At 36.3% G+C, this 21,552-nt stretch overlaps 1 protein-coding gene across 5 annotated transcripts in view; it reads right to left on the reverse strand.

Moving 5' to 3' along the window:
• NPAS3 (neuronal PAS domain protein 3) overlaps positions 1-21,552 on the reverse strand; it is a 614,400-nt gene that overhangs the window by 39,730 nt on the left and 553,118 nt on the right. For all 5 annotated transcript variants that reach the window (XM_030482079.1, XM_030482081.1, XM_030482076.1 and 2 more), the window contains one exon: positions 16,876-16,994. In XM_030482079.1, the coding sequence (XP_030337939.1) occupies positions 16,876-16,994 (119 nt within the window). The remainder of the gene's footprint in view (positions 1-16,875; positions 16,995-21,552) is intronic.

Consider the following 21,552-nt stretch of genomic DNA (forward strand, 5'->3'; position numbering starts at 1 on the left):
TGTCTTATTAACAACTCAATCTATCAAGAGCGCATTATTTTTCATAATCTAAAACTTACGAGCATTTGAAGAAAATCAACCTTAAAAAAAAAATGCAAAAAGAAGAAACTAAACAAAATCACCACACTGCAACCTGAAAAAAGTAGCCATAAAAATTGGTTTTATAACAGAATACTTTTTGAAGTAATTGGCACAAAGACTGTTCTAGTGCAGATTGCTGCAAGAGCGCTCTTGGCAAGAACATCATAAGCACTAGCAAAACTTTAATATGCTCAAACAGTCAAATACAAACTGACACCAGGAACCCATGTGTGGCAAGAAACAGGAAAAAATAGAGTATCTCAATTTAATACAAACCTACATACAAAGGGATCAACTTTTACAATTCGTGGTTTAGCATACAATACAGCTCTCCTCAGAGTGAATATAGAGTAGCTATACATAAGAAATCAGAATTATCAATTCAGGGGAATTTCTCAAGAGTCCTTTTGATATGTAATACAGCAAATATAATGACTAAGAAACCAGACATCAATGCATTAAATGACATCAGGTTGAGATCTATTTAGAAAAGACAGGTTTAAGCTGGAAAAAGAATCTCTTTGATATGACCTCCAGAGCAGACCATTTGCAGAAGGATTCAAGGTGAGCAGATTTATCCTTGCATATCTGGTTGCTTCACAGCTGCTTTTGAATATAAACACTAAAATATCTAATATTCAGTTATTGCAGAATTAGGTCTATATAGTAAAAAAGATTAAAACCTCACGATTTTCTTATACTTCAAGCAAATGTGATAATGGATTTTGTATGTTCAACTTGGAGGAATAAATGAAACATAGCTGATTTAAAATTTATCTAATGTAACTAACTTATTTCTAAATGATATACTGTAGAATCTGGCTACTGCTGGCCTAAGCTAGGAATGTGGAATGCCTCAGAATTTTTGGTAGTCTGCATCCTGTATTTATGGCCAATACTTACTTAACCCTGAAACTCAAAAGATAGCTTCACTTTAACAGATTTTCTACTGCAAATCCCTCTGTGTTCAAATGTGTTGCATTTTTTCTTTTTTCCTCATGAATGTTTGAAGTCCCCTTTAAAAATAATGCCTTGAGGATATTTTTTCCTTAATACTACTTAAAGAAAGTTGAAAGCATTTAGCTATTGAAGTGTGCATGGTTGTAATAAAGGAATTGTCATCCCTGCCCATAAGCAAACTGTCTGAGAACTCACTATTCCAGAATTCTGGTGCTCCTGCCAACAGTAAAAATTAAACCTGAAGAACTTTTGTTGGATCAGTTCCAATGTGGTTTACCAGAGTACTGGGGGCTGGGGTGGAAACCGGCTACATCATTCTGCAACAGAAAGGGTGGAAAGGTTTTTTAAAAAAAGTTAGCCTGGATCCTCTATGTCAGGGTAATCAAATCTTGTTATACTAAAGACAACCAATAATAAGTATTCTTCAGATGTAGTGTCTTTATTTCTATCTTTGGAGGGAGAAATAAAGGTGTTTTGTTTGTTTGTTTATTTTTTCTTTCCCTACTGGTTTATTTGATGTAGTTCTTAGCAGTCCAGTGATACCTTAGGTGATTCTCTGCACAGTGAGCAAGGGCTAAGTAAAACAAAATATCTGATATTCATGCATTTTTCCCACACAGAGAGGAAAAATGTAGAAAATGCTATTGTCTGTAAAGACAGAAATGAATTTGTCAACTTAGCCTTGATTAAGACAGTTATGTTTATGTTCTTCTCAAGCTCTCCACCCGGGGTTGCAACCCCAGAATTCATTCTGAAGTTAGTCAAGAGAAGTCATATTCACTCTTCCTTATTTTGTGGCTAAATGTGTGGAAAGATCTGAATTTTTCTCATAGTAAAGCAGGGACACACTGTGAAAAAGGCTAAGAACTACAATTTGAATGTCATTTATACCACGGTATAAATGCAGACTTTTGCTCAGGGATGGTGCTGGTTCAGTAGCTAGTCTGAATTAAATGGAAATCCCCTGTAGACACGTTTGCTTGAGAAATCTTTGCAAAAGTCTTTGACTTTTCCTTGACATAATGTATTTCCTCAGATGTCTACAATTCTCTTTGTAGTTTCAGTAGAAGTGTTCTAGGTTATGAGCTCCCTCACTCTAAGACACAAGGAAGGTGTTACCTACTGTTTACTAAGCACTGCAAATTAACATACATGAAAGGAACATGTCCATTAGGAGATGTCCTTCCTGAAACAAATCTCTGTATGACTTCCTGCAAAAATGAGTATACAGTCTTATTTTGCACAACTCTGTGAAATGCAATGAAATAATACTAATAAATTGAGACATGCAAACTGTGTGCTCAGTGGCAGTGAAAGCAATAGGTCATAAATGTTTGGATCTAGCTCCTTTTCATGGCCATGTGACCTGTAAGCCTCCAGTGCCATCCTAAGCTTCTCCTGAAACATTTGAAGAATGTGAAAATACATATACCTTCAACCAAATAAAATTTGCCCAGAAATACTCAGTGAAGAGATTTGTTTCATGTTAAATTGCCCCAGTTTTACAAAAGACATGTGAACCAAAATCAAGTTAATTTTCTGTAGAGGAGGGGTTTTGTGTGTATTTCAAGAAATAGTACTGTCATTACTAGCTGAAGTCCACCTAAACAAGGTATGTGATTTCTCTTTGAAGAAAAAACTTTTATTCCACTTGGAGATGGATGGTCTTTGCAAAGCTTTGACCTTCTCCTTGACAGCTACAAATGGACTACTATTTATGATTTGTTTCTATAATTCACTTAATGTATCAAGCTAGGTTATAGATAGCAATGTATTTGTAAAAATCATAATAAACCAGCACTGTTTTAAATGCCAGATGTGGATAAATGGAGAGCAAGAACTGATGAGAGAAGATTCGTGTTCTTGAATTGACACTGAAGAATTATGGCAGCCTCTTGCTTTATTCGCATTGGAAAAATTTAGTAATTTTTAATTCACTGATTTTCTGTTGTTTGCTTAACATTTATTAATTGATTGTCATAGTCATTCAATTAATTCAAAAGTTGGCAAGTTTAATATGCACAGATTAATTTTCTTTTACTAAGCCACCTAGAATACAATTTAAAAAAAAAAACAAAACAGGTTACCAAGAAATTACCTCCATCTCAATCATATTTAAAAATAAGATACAGTAGGGGTGTTGCATGCCATCTGTCAGTCCACACTGAACCTTTCCTTATATATGACTAATCTGTGTAATATAATAAAACAACAAGAAAAAACTAGGACAGCTCTGTCTTTCACTCACTGCAGTCCTTACCAAAAGTCAGTTTGAACACCTAGGACTTATCCTCTGCAAGGCTGTCAGTCTCTCATTTAAGAGTGTGATGCATCTCAGGCTGTATTGAAATAAATGGTATGCCTGCCCCATCATCCAGCGGTCACAGGACCTGCACCTTCACAACCTTCAGGTTGCTCAGCTGTCAAATGTTTCTCATCTGGAATAAGAGTCATTCATTTGCCCTTCATGTCACACTCATTTATGATGGCTGAAATGTTTATTCAGAAGGGGAGTAGAGATAATGAGCAAGATTTCTTTGCTTTTGGTTACCAGGGGCTATTCACAAGACTTCAGACTTGCTCACTGTGTTCCTCATTGCAACACAAAACAGCAGATAGTGAGAGAAAAAATAGCATTCCCAACTCTCGTTATTTTATTATGTCTTTCACCATATTTGGTGTTTAACTGAAAGCCTGAGTTTCTGTCTTTTTCCCTCTGTGTGTCACTTAAGCTCCTGTAAACTGGACAAATTGACAAAATAGACTTTTTTATAGAGAGAAGCAAGGAATATGCCTTAGACTATGAGCTTCTCTGTGGCCTATATAAGGCGAGAATAGGCCCAAGCATTTTGATCTCAAAATGAGGATTTAGGTATCTCTCACAGACAATAGAGAGGTTCAGATAAATCTTCAGAGTTAGGTACAAGAAGACACACAGAATGAATTCAGCACACAATGCAGACTGTAAGATACATGAGCGTGCAAGCTGTGACGCATGGAAGTGCTGCAAGGCTTGTAGAAACCCAAACCCAGACATTTTGCACAGAAAATAAAACATAGTCTTGTTTCTCCTGTAATGTTGGGAAAACTATGTAGAAGAAAACTTCAGTCTTTTCAGCATTTGAGTTAAAATCTGAAGTTAGCTCTTCATGTCACAACTAAGGGTAGAACATGTATGTACATTCATATATTGCTTTAATCACATGACCAGCCCACTGATTTAGTGGGACTAGATCCATGGTCTATTTGTAAAATGAGTCTAAATGATCTTGGCATCCACTGATAAGATTGTGAAAAATTTATACAATACTTAGCAAATCAAGATCAGTCTGTTCCCATAGAATACAACAGAAATTTACAACTATTGTGAAAAGCCTTAGAACAGCATCTTTTTGATGGGTTTTAAAACCATCCTATGGAAATCTTCAGCAAGCATATAAACTCTCTGTTAACACCTATGGGATTGTTAAACATACCTGGAGAAAAGCTACCACATCATTCCTGTTAACCTGGTAGAACCTCTCAGTAAAGAAAGGGAAATAGGCCAGGAACATATATAAATTTTGAAGCCTTTTATATATTTTCACCTGGTGAGTCATTAATAGCCCCCTGCACATTGATCTAAACCCCTACAAAATGCAGTGGCATTGCTTAGACCATGTGAAACAGCTCAGGATCTGGCTCATTATCATGTTTAAGTCACTTCTATTATAATTTCTCCTGTTTTGTCATCCACATATGTTGAGCACCTTCCTTAAATTTCAGGTGAAATCCACAGGAGACTTTATACAAACATGCGCTTCGAATAATTGACTCTCTGCGTTAGCTGCTAAATTCAAAGTAAGACAGGGCTATGGCACTGTATATTTTGTTGGATGTATTTTCTGGCTTTGTGGGGTATTGGCTGCATGATCTGATAAAAACTGAGGCTAAATGAACTCTACAATTTGTATTCCTACAGGCACAAGTTTATTGGTTTGGGGTTTTTTTGTTTTCTTTTGTTTTGTTTTGTTTTGTTTTTTTCCTTGGCTTTGTCTGTAAGGTTCATTACTTACAGTTACTGCAGAATCAATTTGAAATGGCCGAAATCAGTGATGGAATTTATAGCACAATAAATGTACTGCCATACAAGTGCTGTTACACATGAAAGGGCCTCGGAATATTCTTTTCAGCAATCCTTCTACATAGCAGAGTGTTCTGTTTTTATCAATTTAACGGAATCATAACAGGTATATTCTGAGAGGTGTAATCCTGACAGCTACACAGCAGATTTTCTCTGAGGCAGACATTTTTACAGGAAAACAATATTATTGATAAAATCTTAGTGTATCAGAACACAGAAAAGCAACTGAACATATCTTTTTCATTCTCTACATCAGGCATTTGCAGTTTCATTTCACACACACAAAAAAACCTGAACCAGAAAGAGTTTATGAAGAAAGCATTCTCACCCTCCTTGAGTTATATATTAATTAGTTATCAGTTTAGGAATTCTGAAAACTGGAATAAAAGCACATGGTGGGCACTATGGTGTATGGAAAATGTGGAGGGCACTTGAAGATAAAACAAAGTATAGCATCAGTAGTTGCCTCTTTGTATAGTTTATGAAGATTTACATTTCTACTTAGTATATTTTTCTTTCCAAGTGTTTCTATTACAGACATCTCATATTTTACACCAATTTGAAGCACAGAAAGTTTTAACTTTAGCGTGATGCGTTGTGAAAAAATGCAGAAAAGACAGATGGCAGGCTGTCCTCCCCAAAACTCAATTTCATAATATGCATGTGATTGCTAATAGGCAGACACTAAAAAACAATTTTCCTTGATGGAGAAGAGCTGATAAATTGTCAACATAAACTTTGTCTGCGGTTGCCCCTGTGATATAAAGCTCTTCTGTGAGTTTTGTACCATCAAAGTCTGCATCTTACAACCATAACAAAATTTATGAATGCATATGACTATAAAGTAACTGAAAACAACCCATAATGCATGTTTGTGTATTGTGACTCAGCTCCTTGCTTCCTCAGGAAAAATGGTGTCCAGTGCCCCATTCCTAACCCTGGGCATGTGACTGTGGGAGAGCCAGACCGGCTTCAGTGGTGCCCTGTGAGCTAATTAAAGCAGGGCTCTGCATTTAGGTATCTCTTAAACGCAGTGTTAGGTCTTGTGGTGGACTGACCTAATCAACATAGTCTTTGTAACTATGTGAAGCATTACAAGAACTGAAAGCAGTTGATTGGTTAGGAAAAAAAACCAACCATTTCTGAGCACTTGAGCAAGGAGTAACGAATGAAAAGGCTAATAAGGTAATGATTTCAAGAAAAGAAATGTTTATCTAATATTTCTGAGGAAAACCATGCCTGAACCTTCCAAACTATGTCATGTGAAAGGGCTCATTGTGTTCATATGAAATAACATCAAGCGTTCAGTTCATGCACGCTCAAATTCTTGGGGAAAATGTCCAAACTATTTGTACATAGAATGAGTCCTGTTTACATTGAAAATGCAGAGTTCATTTTGGATTGAAACATTTTACTGCAACTGGTAGCTACTAATTTTGATTTTTTTTTTTTTTTTAAGGCATATAACTATTAAATATTTGCATGCCTCTAAGAATTCACATCTTATTTCTGAGAATAACTGAGGAGGAGTAACTCAACAGCAGTTGAGCTGTGACTGCTCGGTTATAAGCATATTTGCCTGGAACAAAATAACGTGATGATCCCACCACATATTCCATTGCAAAACTTTCTTAACAACTTTCATTGTGAAAAGGTTATAAAACATTTTGATTAGGCTCTTCTTGCTATACAGAGGAGACGCTACTTGCAAGTATGTGACCAATTCTATAAAGTGAAGCCATGGGAAGAACATGTATTTCCTGAACTTTCTTTTAATTAGAGCATTGCTGTCAATTTTAAAGGCAGCAGGCTTGCATCCTGTTGCTCTAATTGTTTGCAGCCTTTATTACTCTTCATATGTACCCTAAATTTAAAAAAAAAAAAAAAAAAGGAAAAAAATAAAGAACAGCAGTAGACCAAGAACAGATCTCAAATTTAGGAAATATTGCCAAACTTAGGCATACGCACTCTTTTCCAAGTATATTTGGATAAAGTCACATATGTGCTATATGGTTTGATTTAGGATGGAAAAACATACAAAGACTAGAATTATAAACTGAGTATGTCTGTACAAAGGGAAGGGGAATGGGAGCTTCTAATGTGCTATCACAAACAAAAATGGAAAACATATTGTTTACAACTGATGAAACAGACCTTGGCTGTGTCCTTTTAATGGCAAGCAATTCACATAGCAATGTGCACAAGAAGTTCAGAGAGAATAAAATGCCTATTCATAGAAAGTGAAATAAAACTTGTAACCTTCTTCAGGGCAATCTCTTCAGAGCTCAGACCTCTTTATGTGACCTGTATGGATTCCAAGTAAAGGCTCCAATATGAAGTTCATAAGAAAATTACCACTTTTTGTAATATACTTAGTGTTTTCACTTGTTTGGAGTCTTCCGTATTTAAGCAATGGAGAAAATTAAGATAATTGTGCTCTCCCAAGCTTATTCTCAGATAGTGATTATTTTCCTTCAAGCAGGCACGAAATTTGTGGTTCTAAGATGGGACAGCCAAAAAATATAGAGTAACAATTAAAATTTCTTATTTCATACTGGTTATAGATGCATTAAGGTATATAAGCTCCAGGGTCAGTATAAGCCTTGCTCAGCTTTCTTTTAAAAGCACTGGGAGTAATAAAGACTTCCATTTTATCTTCAGTGAAATAATACTGCTGAAATATCACCTCATTTTTGATGTCAGCAATGATTTCTCTTTACCTCCATGATGTCAAATGGGAATTATTATTATTAGAATGACGGCTTCCTAATGATGTTGTAAAAAGGAGAAACTGAAACTCTTTCCACCAAACATCTATATTCTGCCCTCTCCACAGGGTAAAGCAGATGGGCTAGACCAAGCACCATTCTTCAGCTGGTATCAGTGCATTAAACAGACAAATCAAGAGGCATGCTTAATCATTTAGAAACAGAAACATAATGGCTTATTTGGTTATATAATGGTGTGTATGCACTTTGGGCAACAGTGAAAAAAAGACTTTTATAGTATAGGAACTCTTTCTGGGAAATATGGCCTGAAACAGCTATGATAAATTTTCTGTTCTAGAAGGCAAAACCAGCAAATCAGTGTACAAATCAATATCCAGACATCATTGCACCAGGTGAAGTCAACAGCTACAGGTAATGAAAGCCTCATGTCATGGTTCTTGTTTGACTACTGGCTTCATGTATGGCATAGTGGGGATGGACACATCACTGAAATGCTCTGTCTTTGTTCTCCCATACTGTCAAATGAGCAGGTACAGAGAAACCTTGCTTCATATGACTGCAAATTATACTAAAAAAATTTGGTGTTTGAGTAAATGATGGGCTTTGAACCTTATGCAACCACCTATTCATATAGAAAGCCAGCGAAGAGCAGCTGCAAAGTGCAAGTGGGGCATCTGTGTGAGCAAATGGGGCATTTTGACTTGCTAATACTTCTGCTTTGGTCCAAACATAAAGAGCTACAGTGTATAATGATACCCTACCATTTTTAAGTGTGTGTATTACATGTATTGCTTCATCATTGCTTTTTTTAATTGGAAAAAAAAAAGAAGTCTCTATATAAAGTTTGTTGTTTTGAAATAAGAAAGGCCAAGTTCGCAAGGAGCCGAGCCAAGCCAGCTGCCAGCCGAAGAGCAGGATGCCACCAGCCCTGCTCCTCTCCACTAAAAGGTGGCAGGAACAGCAGCCTCAGGGAGCTCCCCTGGTCTAAACCCAAGCAGCAGGAAAACGTGTTTTTCTCCTGATACATTGCTTCTTTTTCTTTCTGAGGAAAAGTATTCTGGAGTAGCTCTTCTAGACCCAGTGGGAGCCCAGCTGAGAGTAAGAGTTCATCTTTTTCTGAGTTTTCTGTGGAGGTTCTGCTAAACTTCACACCATCTGATCTGAGTACTTTTTTATTTGGCATCTCATTTTGCCTATTCAGGGCAACCATCAAATCAAAGGAAGTATCAGCCTGAGAAAATGAAGCGTGATGTGCTGGAACACAGAGATGATTTGACAATATTTATGTGCTAGGAAGAAAGGCTGAGGATGAAGTACAGTATGCAATCACAGTTGGCTCTGACACAAACAGCCACTGTTATCTTCGGCAAGTTACTTGATCTCTTGGTATGTCCGCCCTTTCCAGCCTCAGAGGAGTGTTGTGAAAGTACATTCATTAATATAAATGACATTATAAGCATCAGGAAAAAGCCAATAAAACATAATGATTTGCACAAGAACCTGCACAAAAGGTAAACAAAGTTTGAAAACCACACGTGAATTATGGGTTAAAAGATAAATGAGAAGTAAAGATGCTTTTCCAAGTTCATGATGAGGTGAAATAATAATTCAGTGTTTATCTCATTGTTACACAATGCAAATAAATTAATGCAGGTATTATATTGCTAAGAAGATATGAAAAGTAGAGAGCAAGAAAAAAAAGAACTTTTAAGATGATTCAGCTTAGAGAGGACAAAGAAACAACCTGATCCTCATGACCTGTGGAAAGTTAACATTTCAGCATATATTGAATACAATAATTAATGATGAAGGAAAAATTACAGGGAAGTAATTCATAATGACAATATTTAAATAGCATTTTAAAATTTTCCAGCTGTTTGTAAAAGAGATTTTCTCTACTGTTTTTTAAATTTCTAAGAACACTTTGTGGTTGTAAAAATTCATTAATGAGACCCAACTTGTGTAGCTGGTATGTAAAATGTGCTGTACAACCTTAGGTATTCAAGGGAACATGCAATGGTGGCCTTTCCTTTGTAGAGTAAATGTAGAGACAGGCAATACCCACAGCTTTACCTCCCTGAGTGCAAGAGTATGCTTTTTCCTGATGCCTGCGTTACTTACAAATGAATGATACACTTGAAAGGAACTTCTGCTTGCCCACTAACACATCCTGTGACAAATCAGTGTAATCAATGTCTGAGTGCAAGTTCCACATTTCTGGAACAACTTTATTTTAGAAGATATTTTTGTTTAGAATTTTCATGCAATTCTTCAAGAAAATATTTACTTGCAGAGGCAACAGTGAAAAATACTCTCTTGAAAAAATATGGTCTTCTCCCTCTAGTTAATCTATCACAGTTCTACAAAAGCTAAATACACATATGTGTTTGCATAAAATGTCAGGATTATATGCTTATGACTACCAATTCAAGTTACATTTCTATTCAACAGCTATTGAGCTCATGATATCAGATCAAGACAATGTGCAACAATGAGAAACACAATGAAAACCACATTTTCTTCAATGCAAAATTCGCTGAAATGCAAGTTTAAGAACCTTGCATTCAGTTTCATCCAAGTTTTGAACTACATTGACTGTTTTACCCTCCATAAGCTTTTTGCAGTGGAAAGTTGATACTGCTTCTGCAAGTATCTGCTGAAGAGATATGTATTCATCTACATTAGCTTAATATTATTACTTTTTTCAATGTATGAGCTTATTGTCTTTTCTAAACATACTTTGGACAAAAACTTTGAACTCTTGGAAGTGGTAGAGATAATTAAAAAAGCTATTAGTGTCTCCATTTGCACATTCAATACAATGTTTACATTATGAAAAGGAGGTGGGCCAAAATATCCATTGGCAGCAGTTACAAAACAGCCAAGCGGAGCAGAGATGTTGGCAGCAGCATCTGTTTGTGCTAGAGCAAATTCTGGCTGGTGATTCTTCACAGAGCACTGTGTGGTTTTCTTTGTTCCTACCTGAAGCATATTACCAATCACTGACAATAAGCAGTGGCAGACAACATCAGTGGATAACTCCGGAAAACACTGTGGACTGAAGACCTCTCCCTTTCCATTAGGCATTCACACCTGGGAGCACAATAACTTTCTCCCAGTCTGTAGTAGGAAGCATTCTCTGCTTCTCACTCTGGTGAGATCTCATTGTTCTCATCCCACTCACTGATCTCTGTTTACTGACAAATACTGCAGTGGGTCTCACGCTGCACTGTTAGTTCAGACATCTAGATAATTAGTGGTACTTAGGAAAGTGTAACAAATATTTGTATCTGTAAGACTCAATAAAGCTTGGTTTTAGAAAGAAAACCAGATGTGGCTTGGAGCTGATCTCTGCCCATTTTGAATATTTTACTATGTATCAGAGTGTATCTTGATCTAATAGTTTTCTTTCACTGTTATATCCACGGACTTTAAAGAAAGATAGCTTCAGAATTACACTGCAAAAGATTAGAATCAAAGGCAATTGCTGCTAATTTGGTGATAATATTATATCACTTATTCTTTAATAACACAATTCATGAAAATAGAACATCTCCCGGAAAGTTACCTGTGTTTGCTCAATTTTATGTTTTCTTCCCTTTCTGAATCCAGTTTGTGATTTCTGATTTACACAGTTTGGAAGATACTGCAACAAAAGAACAACTCTGAAGCCCTAGGAACATTTAAGACAATAGTGGAGGAGAAACACATCCTGTCACAGGTGCCAGGAATACTACAGCTGCAGTCATCATGACGAATGATCAAAGCCCAAATCTCTCTTTTAAATATGTTTTTTTGAGAAGATGGAGTTAGTAGATGCTGAACACTTTTAAAAATTGGCTAATGTATTTAGATGCGGAGTGTGAACCAGGCTTTTTCAGACAGCTCTCCTAATAGAATCTTAGAGCTCTATAGCAAGGCATAAAATGAAGTCTAGTCGTCTTAACCCTGTTGCAGACCATCCTTTCTTGAACCGTATCTTTATATCTACAAGTAGATACTTCATAAGACTCAGATTGGCCCATTAGTATTTTGTTCTTTTATAAGTAATGCTGCATCTTTACTAGCTAAGAGACTTCGTTTTGACTTAAAGGTCATCGATTTACATGGGTGAATTCTCGATCAGTTCTTTCTCTCTGACAAATTACCTTTAAGTCTTCCTAGTGCTGAAAAGTCTGGGGAATGCATGTGCTGACATTTAGAAAACTCTTCACATAATGCTTCTTGATGTTGGTTTCTTATTCCTTCTTCACTCAATTAAGGAGGTGTGGCAGTAGCCATGTGATGAAATACTAAATTCTGCAGTTTTCTTTCTTCCTACAGAGAAAGGTTAGAGAAAGGATACCTTTCTGGGACAGGGTAAAATGCTTGACAGAAAAGATTTCAAGGGGGGAAAGATATTAGAAGAGGAGAACGGAATTTAGGCCAAGCTGGAAAGTGGGATATGTGAATTCCCTCTGGCTGAGGAGGGAATTAAATCTGACTCTAACATAGCCTACATCTGAGAAATGTAATGATCATTAGACTGTTATGCAAAAAAACAGCTGCCTTCTCTTTCTTCCTCCTTCCTATTCCCCTGAAATGCAAGGTGGTTTCCTGCTGTGTTCTAAACCAGCCCATGATATATTGGGTCCTTAAAGTGATTTTTGAATAGGGGCGTCTTGTTTCTGAATTCCAGGTGAACCTTTCACTTAGACGGGAAACAATAATTTCAATTTTGTATTGAATCAAGAGAACAGTATTACAAGCAAATTTCAATGGCATAATTTTGTCTCTCTAACAGAGTTTTTTAATCTCTTGCCCTCTTGGGTTAACGAATCTAAATTCTGCCAAAACCTGCACTTACTTGAAGTGCACAACTGAGATTTACAAATCTTGCCCAACTCTTCAAGTTCTAAAAAAAGAAATAATAAAAACAATTAATTTAAAATTTTGATTTAGGTCAGGAATAGCTTGAAAATGGATAATAGAACTGATGCACATAAAATTTCAACAAGAAATTCAGATTTCCATCTTCAAAATCAGCATTCAAAGTATTATAACTTTATGATATAAAATGCAAAATTTGACAGGATAGTCTCAGAAAATTTTGATTTTAAACAAGTTGGTAGAAAGATACCATTGCACAAAACAGAAAGATGAAGTTATGCAGACCACAAAGACTAATTTGTGAAAACACTTTTATGGAGTTTTGGTCACTTTGTTTAAGCTTGCTTACTTTCCACAATTCTCTTGCATGTGAAGAACACCAGAGAGAAAACCAGGTGTAAACACCTGCTTTTGGCATTGATAAGACCTGTGATTCTGTAAATCAGCAGTGCAGGGCTTACACTTGTATGCAGTGCTAACACTTCTGTGCCACATTAAAGGACTTCAGAACTCCTCAAAATCATATACAAATAGTTGAAACAAAGCTCATTTCATTCATCTCCAAAGACTATGTATGTGCTTTTCCGTAATTCTAAGGCACGTTTCAAAGACACCAAGGCCTCACTTTAAAGCCAAAGTATCTAAGTAACCTAGGAAATAATTCTTTTCTCGATAATACAAGCTTAAAAGTCTAAGGTTGTAAGTAAGATTTTGCTCAGGGCATGATAGCTTCTATGTTTACTTCCAGTTACTGAAGAGTCTGCAGTAGACTTATTGCTTTGCGACCTCAATAACTTTGATGTTTTAATGACATGGAGATTGTTTCTTGTTGACACTGAACAGGCCAATGCAGGCATCTAGGTAGCACAGCAGATACAAAGTACCACTGAAACTAGGAAGAGACTGAAAGATTTTTAAGATGCCCTTAACTCTGCTGATGGGTCACCAAGAAGGTTGACTGCCAGCTGCTTGGGAGATGGAGAGGCAACAGATATTGGTTATACCATATTCAGAGATTGCCACAGTGACAGTAAAAGTACAAGGGAATCTCCTCATATTTGCTTATTCACTTCTGTAATAGCTTGTCATGAGAGGGCTACCCTCTAAAAGAGTAGAGGACTATGCATGGATGTATACTAACACATCTGATGAGATGATGAACTTGAAACTACTGGCAACTACTTATGATGCTCAATGCTTTGATGACTACTTCATCCCATTAATTATATTTTGTTCAAGAGACCAGTATCAGGCCCTAAAAGTTTGAACAAAGAAAATCCAAGCACAATCTGATGTGAAAGTAAACATGACAATAGCATATTACATGGGAGTACGAAATTTATCACTGGACTTGAACAAAGTAGTTTTCAATTGAAATTAGCTTTGACATATGCATGAGTAAGTCAGACGATAGAAACACTGAAGGTGGAATAACTATTAAGTAGACAGAATAGTGACCCTCAAATGGAGGAAAACAGGCGGAGAAGGAGATAAAACGCAGGCAAAACCCCCCAAATTAAATACAAACCTATTTTTTATTGATAGGAAAAAAAAAAAGAAAAAAGATGTGATACATTTTCAGCAGAGCAAATCAGTAAGTCTCTGCATCATGTATCTCAGACAGCAGCTGTAATGGTAATACATTCTGAGTTTTGCAGTGAATGGAATTACCATTTTTTTTTCTTTTTGTTTGTTTTCAATGTGTTTTATCAGCTGACTACATTTTATTTGATTTTTTTTTTTTTTAAAGATTGTAGATTTACTCACTGAAAACTGAGTAGCTCTCTAGCACTGCATGTAAACTCTTTTCCTACAATCTCTGAGACTAAGAACGAGAAAATCCAATTCAAGGAGGGTGCTGGAGAACAATGAAAGGGAAGGAAAGAGGGTGGATTAATCATGTAACCACTTTCCCATTTCAGACTTATAAGGTAATATAATTAATGGAAAAAAGGCCATTACCTCCATCTTTATGTATAATTCAGGACTAATTAAATCAGTCCAGGAATGGACTATAAACAGGGTCCATCTCATGTCAGAACTGTCTGGAACAGGGTCTCTTTGAGGTATACATATGTGTAAGTCTATCAGTGTGATTTTTGTTCCAACATTTCTTTTGATAGAAAATTAGTCCTGACTAGATCAACCCGAATAATTAATCAATCTCATTCTCTGACTGTTTTCAATTTTCTGTGATTTTCCTGAGGCAGGGATCACTCATTCCGAAAATTGCCTAAGCATCTTGTGGACCACCTCAATCATTTGCTATCTAAAGAAAGTATTCATCAGCAGTCCTCAAAGCAAGGAAAAAATTGAGATGTGGTTCTGAGCTCAGCAAGAGTTTGGAGCAAGACACAACTACTTCACAAAGATGAAAAGTATTGTCACTGCTGGAGGATTGAATCTGCAGGGAGCTGAATACCTTTGACAGAGCTGAAACCTGACTCATGTAAGACATAGAGTTTCCAGCACACTGCTCCTGATGAATGTTTGTAAACTGATTCAGAATGGTTAACCCACTCACAATGACACAAGAGCCTGGCCTTGAACACTGCCAGGGACTGTGCAGCCACGATTTCTCTGGGCAACCTGTTCCAATGCCTCACCACCCTAACAGTAAATATGTCCTATTCTGGTTCTGGACAAATATTAGATTGTCAGGAGTGCAAGAAGAGAGAATGACAAAGTCACTCACGTGTCCTCCCTTTGTTCTCACCTAAATCTAGCGAAAAATGACAGAGTACAAAATCCACAGACAAGTTCTCTATTATTTCCATAGCAAAAATATCCAGCAAAACAAGTTCTCTGCCAATCTAACTTTGGCCTAACCTGGACAGACCATGCCTAATCATGAAAATTAGTATAACTTCAATGACTTGCACATCCATTCATTCATTCTCCTTTTTCCTCCTGGGACTGCCAGTGTACTTCCTGGTCTTGATACCTCCTGAGACTAGTAAACTGGTCAGCATGAACAAGTACTGAGTGTATCCTTTCAGATGTTGACAATTAATCAGTACACAGATTAAAACTTGTGGTGCCTTAAGAAACCACTGGCTTGGACCTAAATTTCCATGAGCAACTACTTTAAAAATCTTGACCCAGAAATCATTCAACAGAAGGACTCCCAGTCATTTGCTTGCAAAGAAGACATTTCTACCAGCTGTTTTATTGCTCAGGTAGACTACCTCGATGCTATATTCACAGAGAATTTTTGGGGAAAAGTGAGTTGGGAGATTTAACTTCAAAGCTCTTCTAAATCCTCCTCTGAAAACTAAAAAAAAAAAAAAAAAAAAAAATGCTTGTGAAAGTTTTTAAATAAATATTGACAAGCAACTTCTTTAAATACACACACATTCTCAGACTTATTTTCTTGCACCACTCTTTTATCTTGTATAATACTTAATGGATAACATATTTCATTCCACAAGTTGACAATGTTAAAAATGTGCTATTCCTTCTAGTTTTAGTATACTGCAAAGCCAGTGATAGCTACAGGCACTATGAGCGATACATGACTGAAGAAAAATGAGATTACTGCTGATAAGGAACAAGAGACTTTCATATCTTAAAAGAGTCTGAAATCCAGCAAATATGATCCTCAGCAGCAGATGCCCCTCAGAAAGACAATGAAAGAAAAATGGTGGAAAAGTACTCTTTGTGGCTTGTTGTTTCCTTCAGCCAGAATGGCAGGGAAATGAAATAGCTCTAGCATACTGCCTGCATGAAGAAATCCTACCTCTCTGGGAAAAACATAACCCAAAGACGGCTAACTGCCAACAAAATGAGCAGTAGTTTTCCATTGTGGAAAAAGTGATGTTACTCTGACTCAACTTCTTTGGAAAATACACCTTTACTCTGGAAGTGTTACTCTTTTGAAGGCTATCATGCTGTTATCATCAATGTTTATTAAAATAATGATCAATTTAATGCAGGTGTAGTACCAAAGCCAAACCTCGGGCTGGAAATATTGTATTAAAGAGTTTTTAAGCAAAGGAATGAGACATATGCAAATGTGAAGTAGCTCTTTTCTCTGTCTGTTAATGTGTCCCTGGAACATGAATGAACATAATTTAAAGATGTCAACATTTCATGCTACAGTGCAACCCTTACCTTGTATCCTGACGATTTGATGTGCACTCCTCGCTTGGTCAGTGTAGATTTCATTCGGATGAAAAAAGAGCGCTCTAGAGTGTTGTCAGTGGTTAGTAAACTGGGGCTTGCAGATTCCACTAGGGAATACAAAAAAACACATATACACATAATTTAGATTTTATACATCCCCTCTAAGCTATTTTTCAGGTGCAATCCTTGAACTCACTAAAAATAAATGACTGATGGATGCTAAGAGTGTTGTAATCAATTCACCTCATTTAGAAAACGTTTACCTAGCAAAAAAAAAAATTTGAAAAATATATGTATACTCAGTAAGTCTCATTTTCAAGTTATTTTCCCATAGAATTATTAACAGAGATTTGCCTCATTAACTCTTTCTTGCACAGTTTTGTTCTGAGTGAAGTTATTTTGTTAGGGTATGAAATTGTTTTAAAAAATTGGGAGTTCTTCAGTGTTTTGTGAAAGGCAAAGTCTCACTGACTTTTAGCAATTCTGTCTGCTGAATTAGGCTGCAAATTCTGCAGGCTTTTATTCCCGAGTCTCCACTCTTTGCTTGCAGTGATACTGTGGTGTGTCACTGCTGGTTTTCAGTGCCTTGGTTTCCCTATTACTGAGGGTTAATTACTACCAGCAAAGAACTGAGCAGCCTGAAGGCAAAAATGCTCAAGTATATGACACATATTATTGTTATTGTCATCATCATCATCATTAATTATTGGTGACTAATTAGTCACTAACGAAATACCTTTGTAGTCCAACTGAAGTCTGATATTTCCTGCCCGAAACTATAGCTCTCACCTGTGGTTCTTACTCACGCAACTGCAACTTAAATTACTAAATACTTTTAGTATAAACCGTGATAAAATAGCAGGTACAACACTAGTCAGCACTGAGATATTCTTTATACAGTCTTTATTACTGCTGTCTTTAGCCCTGATAACCAACCTCTCCCCAAAATATTGTTCATGGGAAAATTTTTACAGTTTACAATAAGCAAGCATTATTGGAGATTAACTAACTTTCAGTTTCAGTGAGTAGTTAACACTGAATAAAAAAGTTATTTTGAAATTATTCTGCTATTGTTTTGGAGTACTAACCAAACTACTAGTGGAAAATATTCAAGTATTTAAAAAGCATTTGTTATGCTATCAACAGAAATACATAAACTTGTTTGTGAGCTAAGGATTATATTGAATTGTCCTTGATTTAAAGTGGTCATGTTGTCTTGTGTTCGTGGCATTTGAGCTCTATTGTGATAACTGACAACATTGCCTCTTTCTTTAGTGTGTCTCTTCTTAAGATTTTTTTGTTTTTGAGAGCATAAATTCGATGTCATTTTAAATGTACAGCTCTTTATCACTCGAGGGAAAAGCAGAGCCATGTTATATTTAGTACTTTCATTTCTTCTGATTAAATATGAATTACTATGAAATTTTTCTCATCATCTAACACGCCATAATACGCCAACAGCTTTTTAATACACTATATAAGCACAAACTTCTGCTCTAAGAGTTTAATTTGCCCCTCTAATCCAATCACATCAACCTTATTTCTCTTATCAGAGATTCCCATTTTGAATTAAATGAGCTCATTAGTTTTAATCAAAAGCAGAGAGATCAAAACTTAAACGTAAATGCTTTAGATCAGAACTGTCAGTCAGCCGTGCAGTTCTATTTTACTAAAACACAAGATCAGAGACCCTTAGAACCAATTTTTTCTCGTAAGGGATGCCAAGAGCTTGAAGATGCTGTATCTTTTTTTTTTTTCTCTTTTTCTCCCAAGGACAGATTATACATTTAAGGTTAGACTTAATTTAGAGTATTTTTTTTTCATCCTGGAGGAAATGGGAAAGTACACCATTCTGCTGTTGTCTCTTTCACATTTATTGGTGCTGGTCCTTGGAGACCTGAACAAATGTGAAGCCATCACAATCCATGCAACAAACCTGTCCTCAAAAAAATCAGTTCTGTTCAGCAGTATCATCTAAGAAATAAAACTCTGAAAGAAAAGACATGTGTTTCAGGGTAGAGGATAGTGGAACCCTGAAACAGCAACTAGGGTCACTGGAATACCAGCAATACTGGTAAGATGAGGATCATAATTAATTATTGTTTTTATTGTACAGTACTCTACAGTGCAGTAGTTAAAGAGTACATTAAGAAGCCACAGCAAGAGTGCTTCCTGCTGTGTGGAGAAATGCTAAAATCAGCTTAACAAGTGTAGTAGTAGTCCAGCACATTATGCTTTAGCACAGGCAATAAGTACAATATGTCCTCGTGTTCTAACGGTAATTACCTAAACACGCAGAAGTAATGTTAATTAAACACACAATATCTCACGCCTGAAAAATGATCAAGCTCTAATACACATGTACCATTCCGAAGCAATTGAGATTAAAATTTCTCTTTCATACACAGTTTCATGAAAAAAAGGAAAGCATGTGACATATAGTACAGTATACTTGGCATTGACATTTTCTGGGATCATGTCAGCTTATATCATAAGCTTAACATTATATTGATGTTACTATAATATGTGCGAAAATGTACATCTCTGTAAATGAATAAAATGCATATAATTTATCTAACAGACTGCAGCAGTGTCTGTCGTATAAATATGTATTCTGAAGTTTGATTTTCTTTAAAAAATGTACCTGAGAGAGTGTATGTGTGAGATGGGATTAGTTACCTAAAAGTCCAGAGCAGCTTATGAACAGCTTTTTGAATTTCTCTCAGGAGAGAACCATTACTGCTGATATTACAAATCTGCATTCAGAGTTGCACCCACCCACAACAGATACTGGAACAATGCTAACGGTGATTATGCATGCAGGATTTTAAAAATAGGATGTGTACAGAACACATCCATCGATGTCAGTGAGATTTGCACAAGAATATATGGAATATGAGTTCTCAGGACTTGATTTTAAATGCCTATCACTCAGTCTTTTCATTTTTTTTCCAATTATGTCAAAGGAGGTTAGCAATCTGACGAACATCAAAATGAAACTCTGCAGCACTTCATTTTTGATTTTTTTTTTTTTTTTTCTTAAATTTGCAATCCAAGACCTTTAAAAAACCCCGAAAAAGCAAGGTCTACTTGGCTTGATACTGTAGTAACTAAAGATGTCTTTTACACTGAAAAATCGTGCTCCTGGGCTGAATTTACTGAGTCTAAATCTGCTGTTGAGTTATAAACCTCTGAAACTGTGAGTTTAGAATGCTAATAATATGATAAAAGTCAATGCTCACTGCGTGTGAATGAAAGCACTATACACTGTGAGGCTTAGAAGCATAAAAAGTAAGTCTGGATTGTCTTTGCAAAACAGATAACTGTGTACTCTCTTGGGAAACCACTCGCCTTTGTGTGTCCTTAAATATCTTTGGCAGATACTACCAAAGGAATAAACCTCTTCTCTTTCTACTCCCGAAACTGCTAATGCAGGATGAGATTTCTGGCCACAAGGAATGCACTGCCCATTCCAAAGGGTGGGAAACTGCAACCCACTATACCTGTACAAAAGTGTCATAAATGTTAAAACGCTAACCAAGAGCCACAGAGCCAAATGAGAAGACGCTATGAACTAGTGGCCAACTCACAAAATCATTTAGTTATCTTCTCCTAAGCATTTCTCCATGAACAAACCTTGCAGCTCTGATCCTTCAATGGGCTTTACCTTGGAATTAATCTTGGGTCCAGACCCACCATTTAACTTCACATGCTGGAAGAGTTCTCTGATATTAGTGAAATGTGTACTGATAGATATACATGCACATAACTGTTTGGAGGACTGAGGTCCATGGCTCTGAACCTGCAGTGACATGTGGAGGTACTGTGCATCTGTGTGCAGCCTGACTGCCTTAATGCTATAGAGCAAAACAAGGTAAAACAATACAAATAATTCCTATAAATACAGCATAAATAAATACAGCAACAGCACAAGTACTATCCCTATGACTGATTCACAAGCACATTCAAATTCAGATAAACAATATGTCCCCCAGGAAAAAAGAAGTTCCAAATTTGATTTATGTCTTAAATAACGAAATGCTGCCAAAGCAGCCTGAATAAATATTCACCAACTTCTGTGTTTTTTTCCTTACATGCATTAAAAATAATTGAGAGGAGAAAAATGCATTTTCACATGCCAAACAGATAAAAGTTAGGCTTCTTATTCTTAGGAGGACCAAAAGCTACAGAAGGAAAACCAAACACCAACAAGGAATTTCAGGAGATTGGTGGGAAAAAGCTTATGGTTTAACATACAGGAAATTCTGGATTTGATAGCATTTCAGGAAGTTTTCACCTGGCTTTCATTTCTCTTCCTTGGAAACAGGTGTCTAAACAGCTTTTAAGAGACATACTCAAACACCAACTATACAGCTCTTAAAAGTGAAGCAAAATGAAAGAATATACAAAATAGTAATGAAAAGGAAGCTGTCTTCTCATGTTATCTGCTACACTTGCAAACCTCTTCCCACATTTTCTTTAAAGTCTTATAATCCTTTACATAGGCAACTGAGAATCATTATGTTCAGATGAATAATTAGGAAATATAAATCTGTCACTTTCAGTTGGACCAGATGCATCTTTGTCAACGTTTCTATTTCTTCTGTGCAGTTTATTGCCTGTAACCAGGCATTAGAAGACCTAGGAAAATTCAACCTTGAGTAG

The sequence above is a fragment of the Strigops habroptila genome, chromosome 4 (assembly GCF_004027225.2).
Source record: "Strigops habroptila isolate Jane chromosome 4, bStrHab1.2.pri, whole genome shotgun sequence".
In the NCBI taxonomy this organism is placed as follows: domain Eukaryota; kingdom Metazoa; phylum Chordata; class Aves; order Psittaciformes; family Psittacidae; genus Strigops; species Strigops habroptila.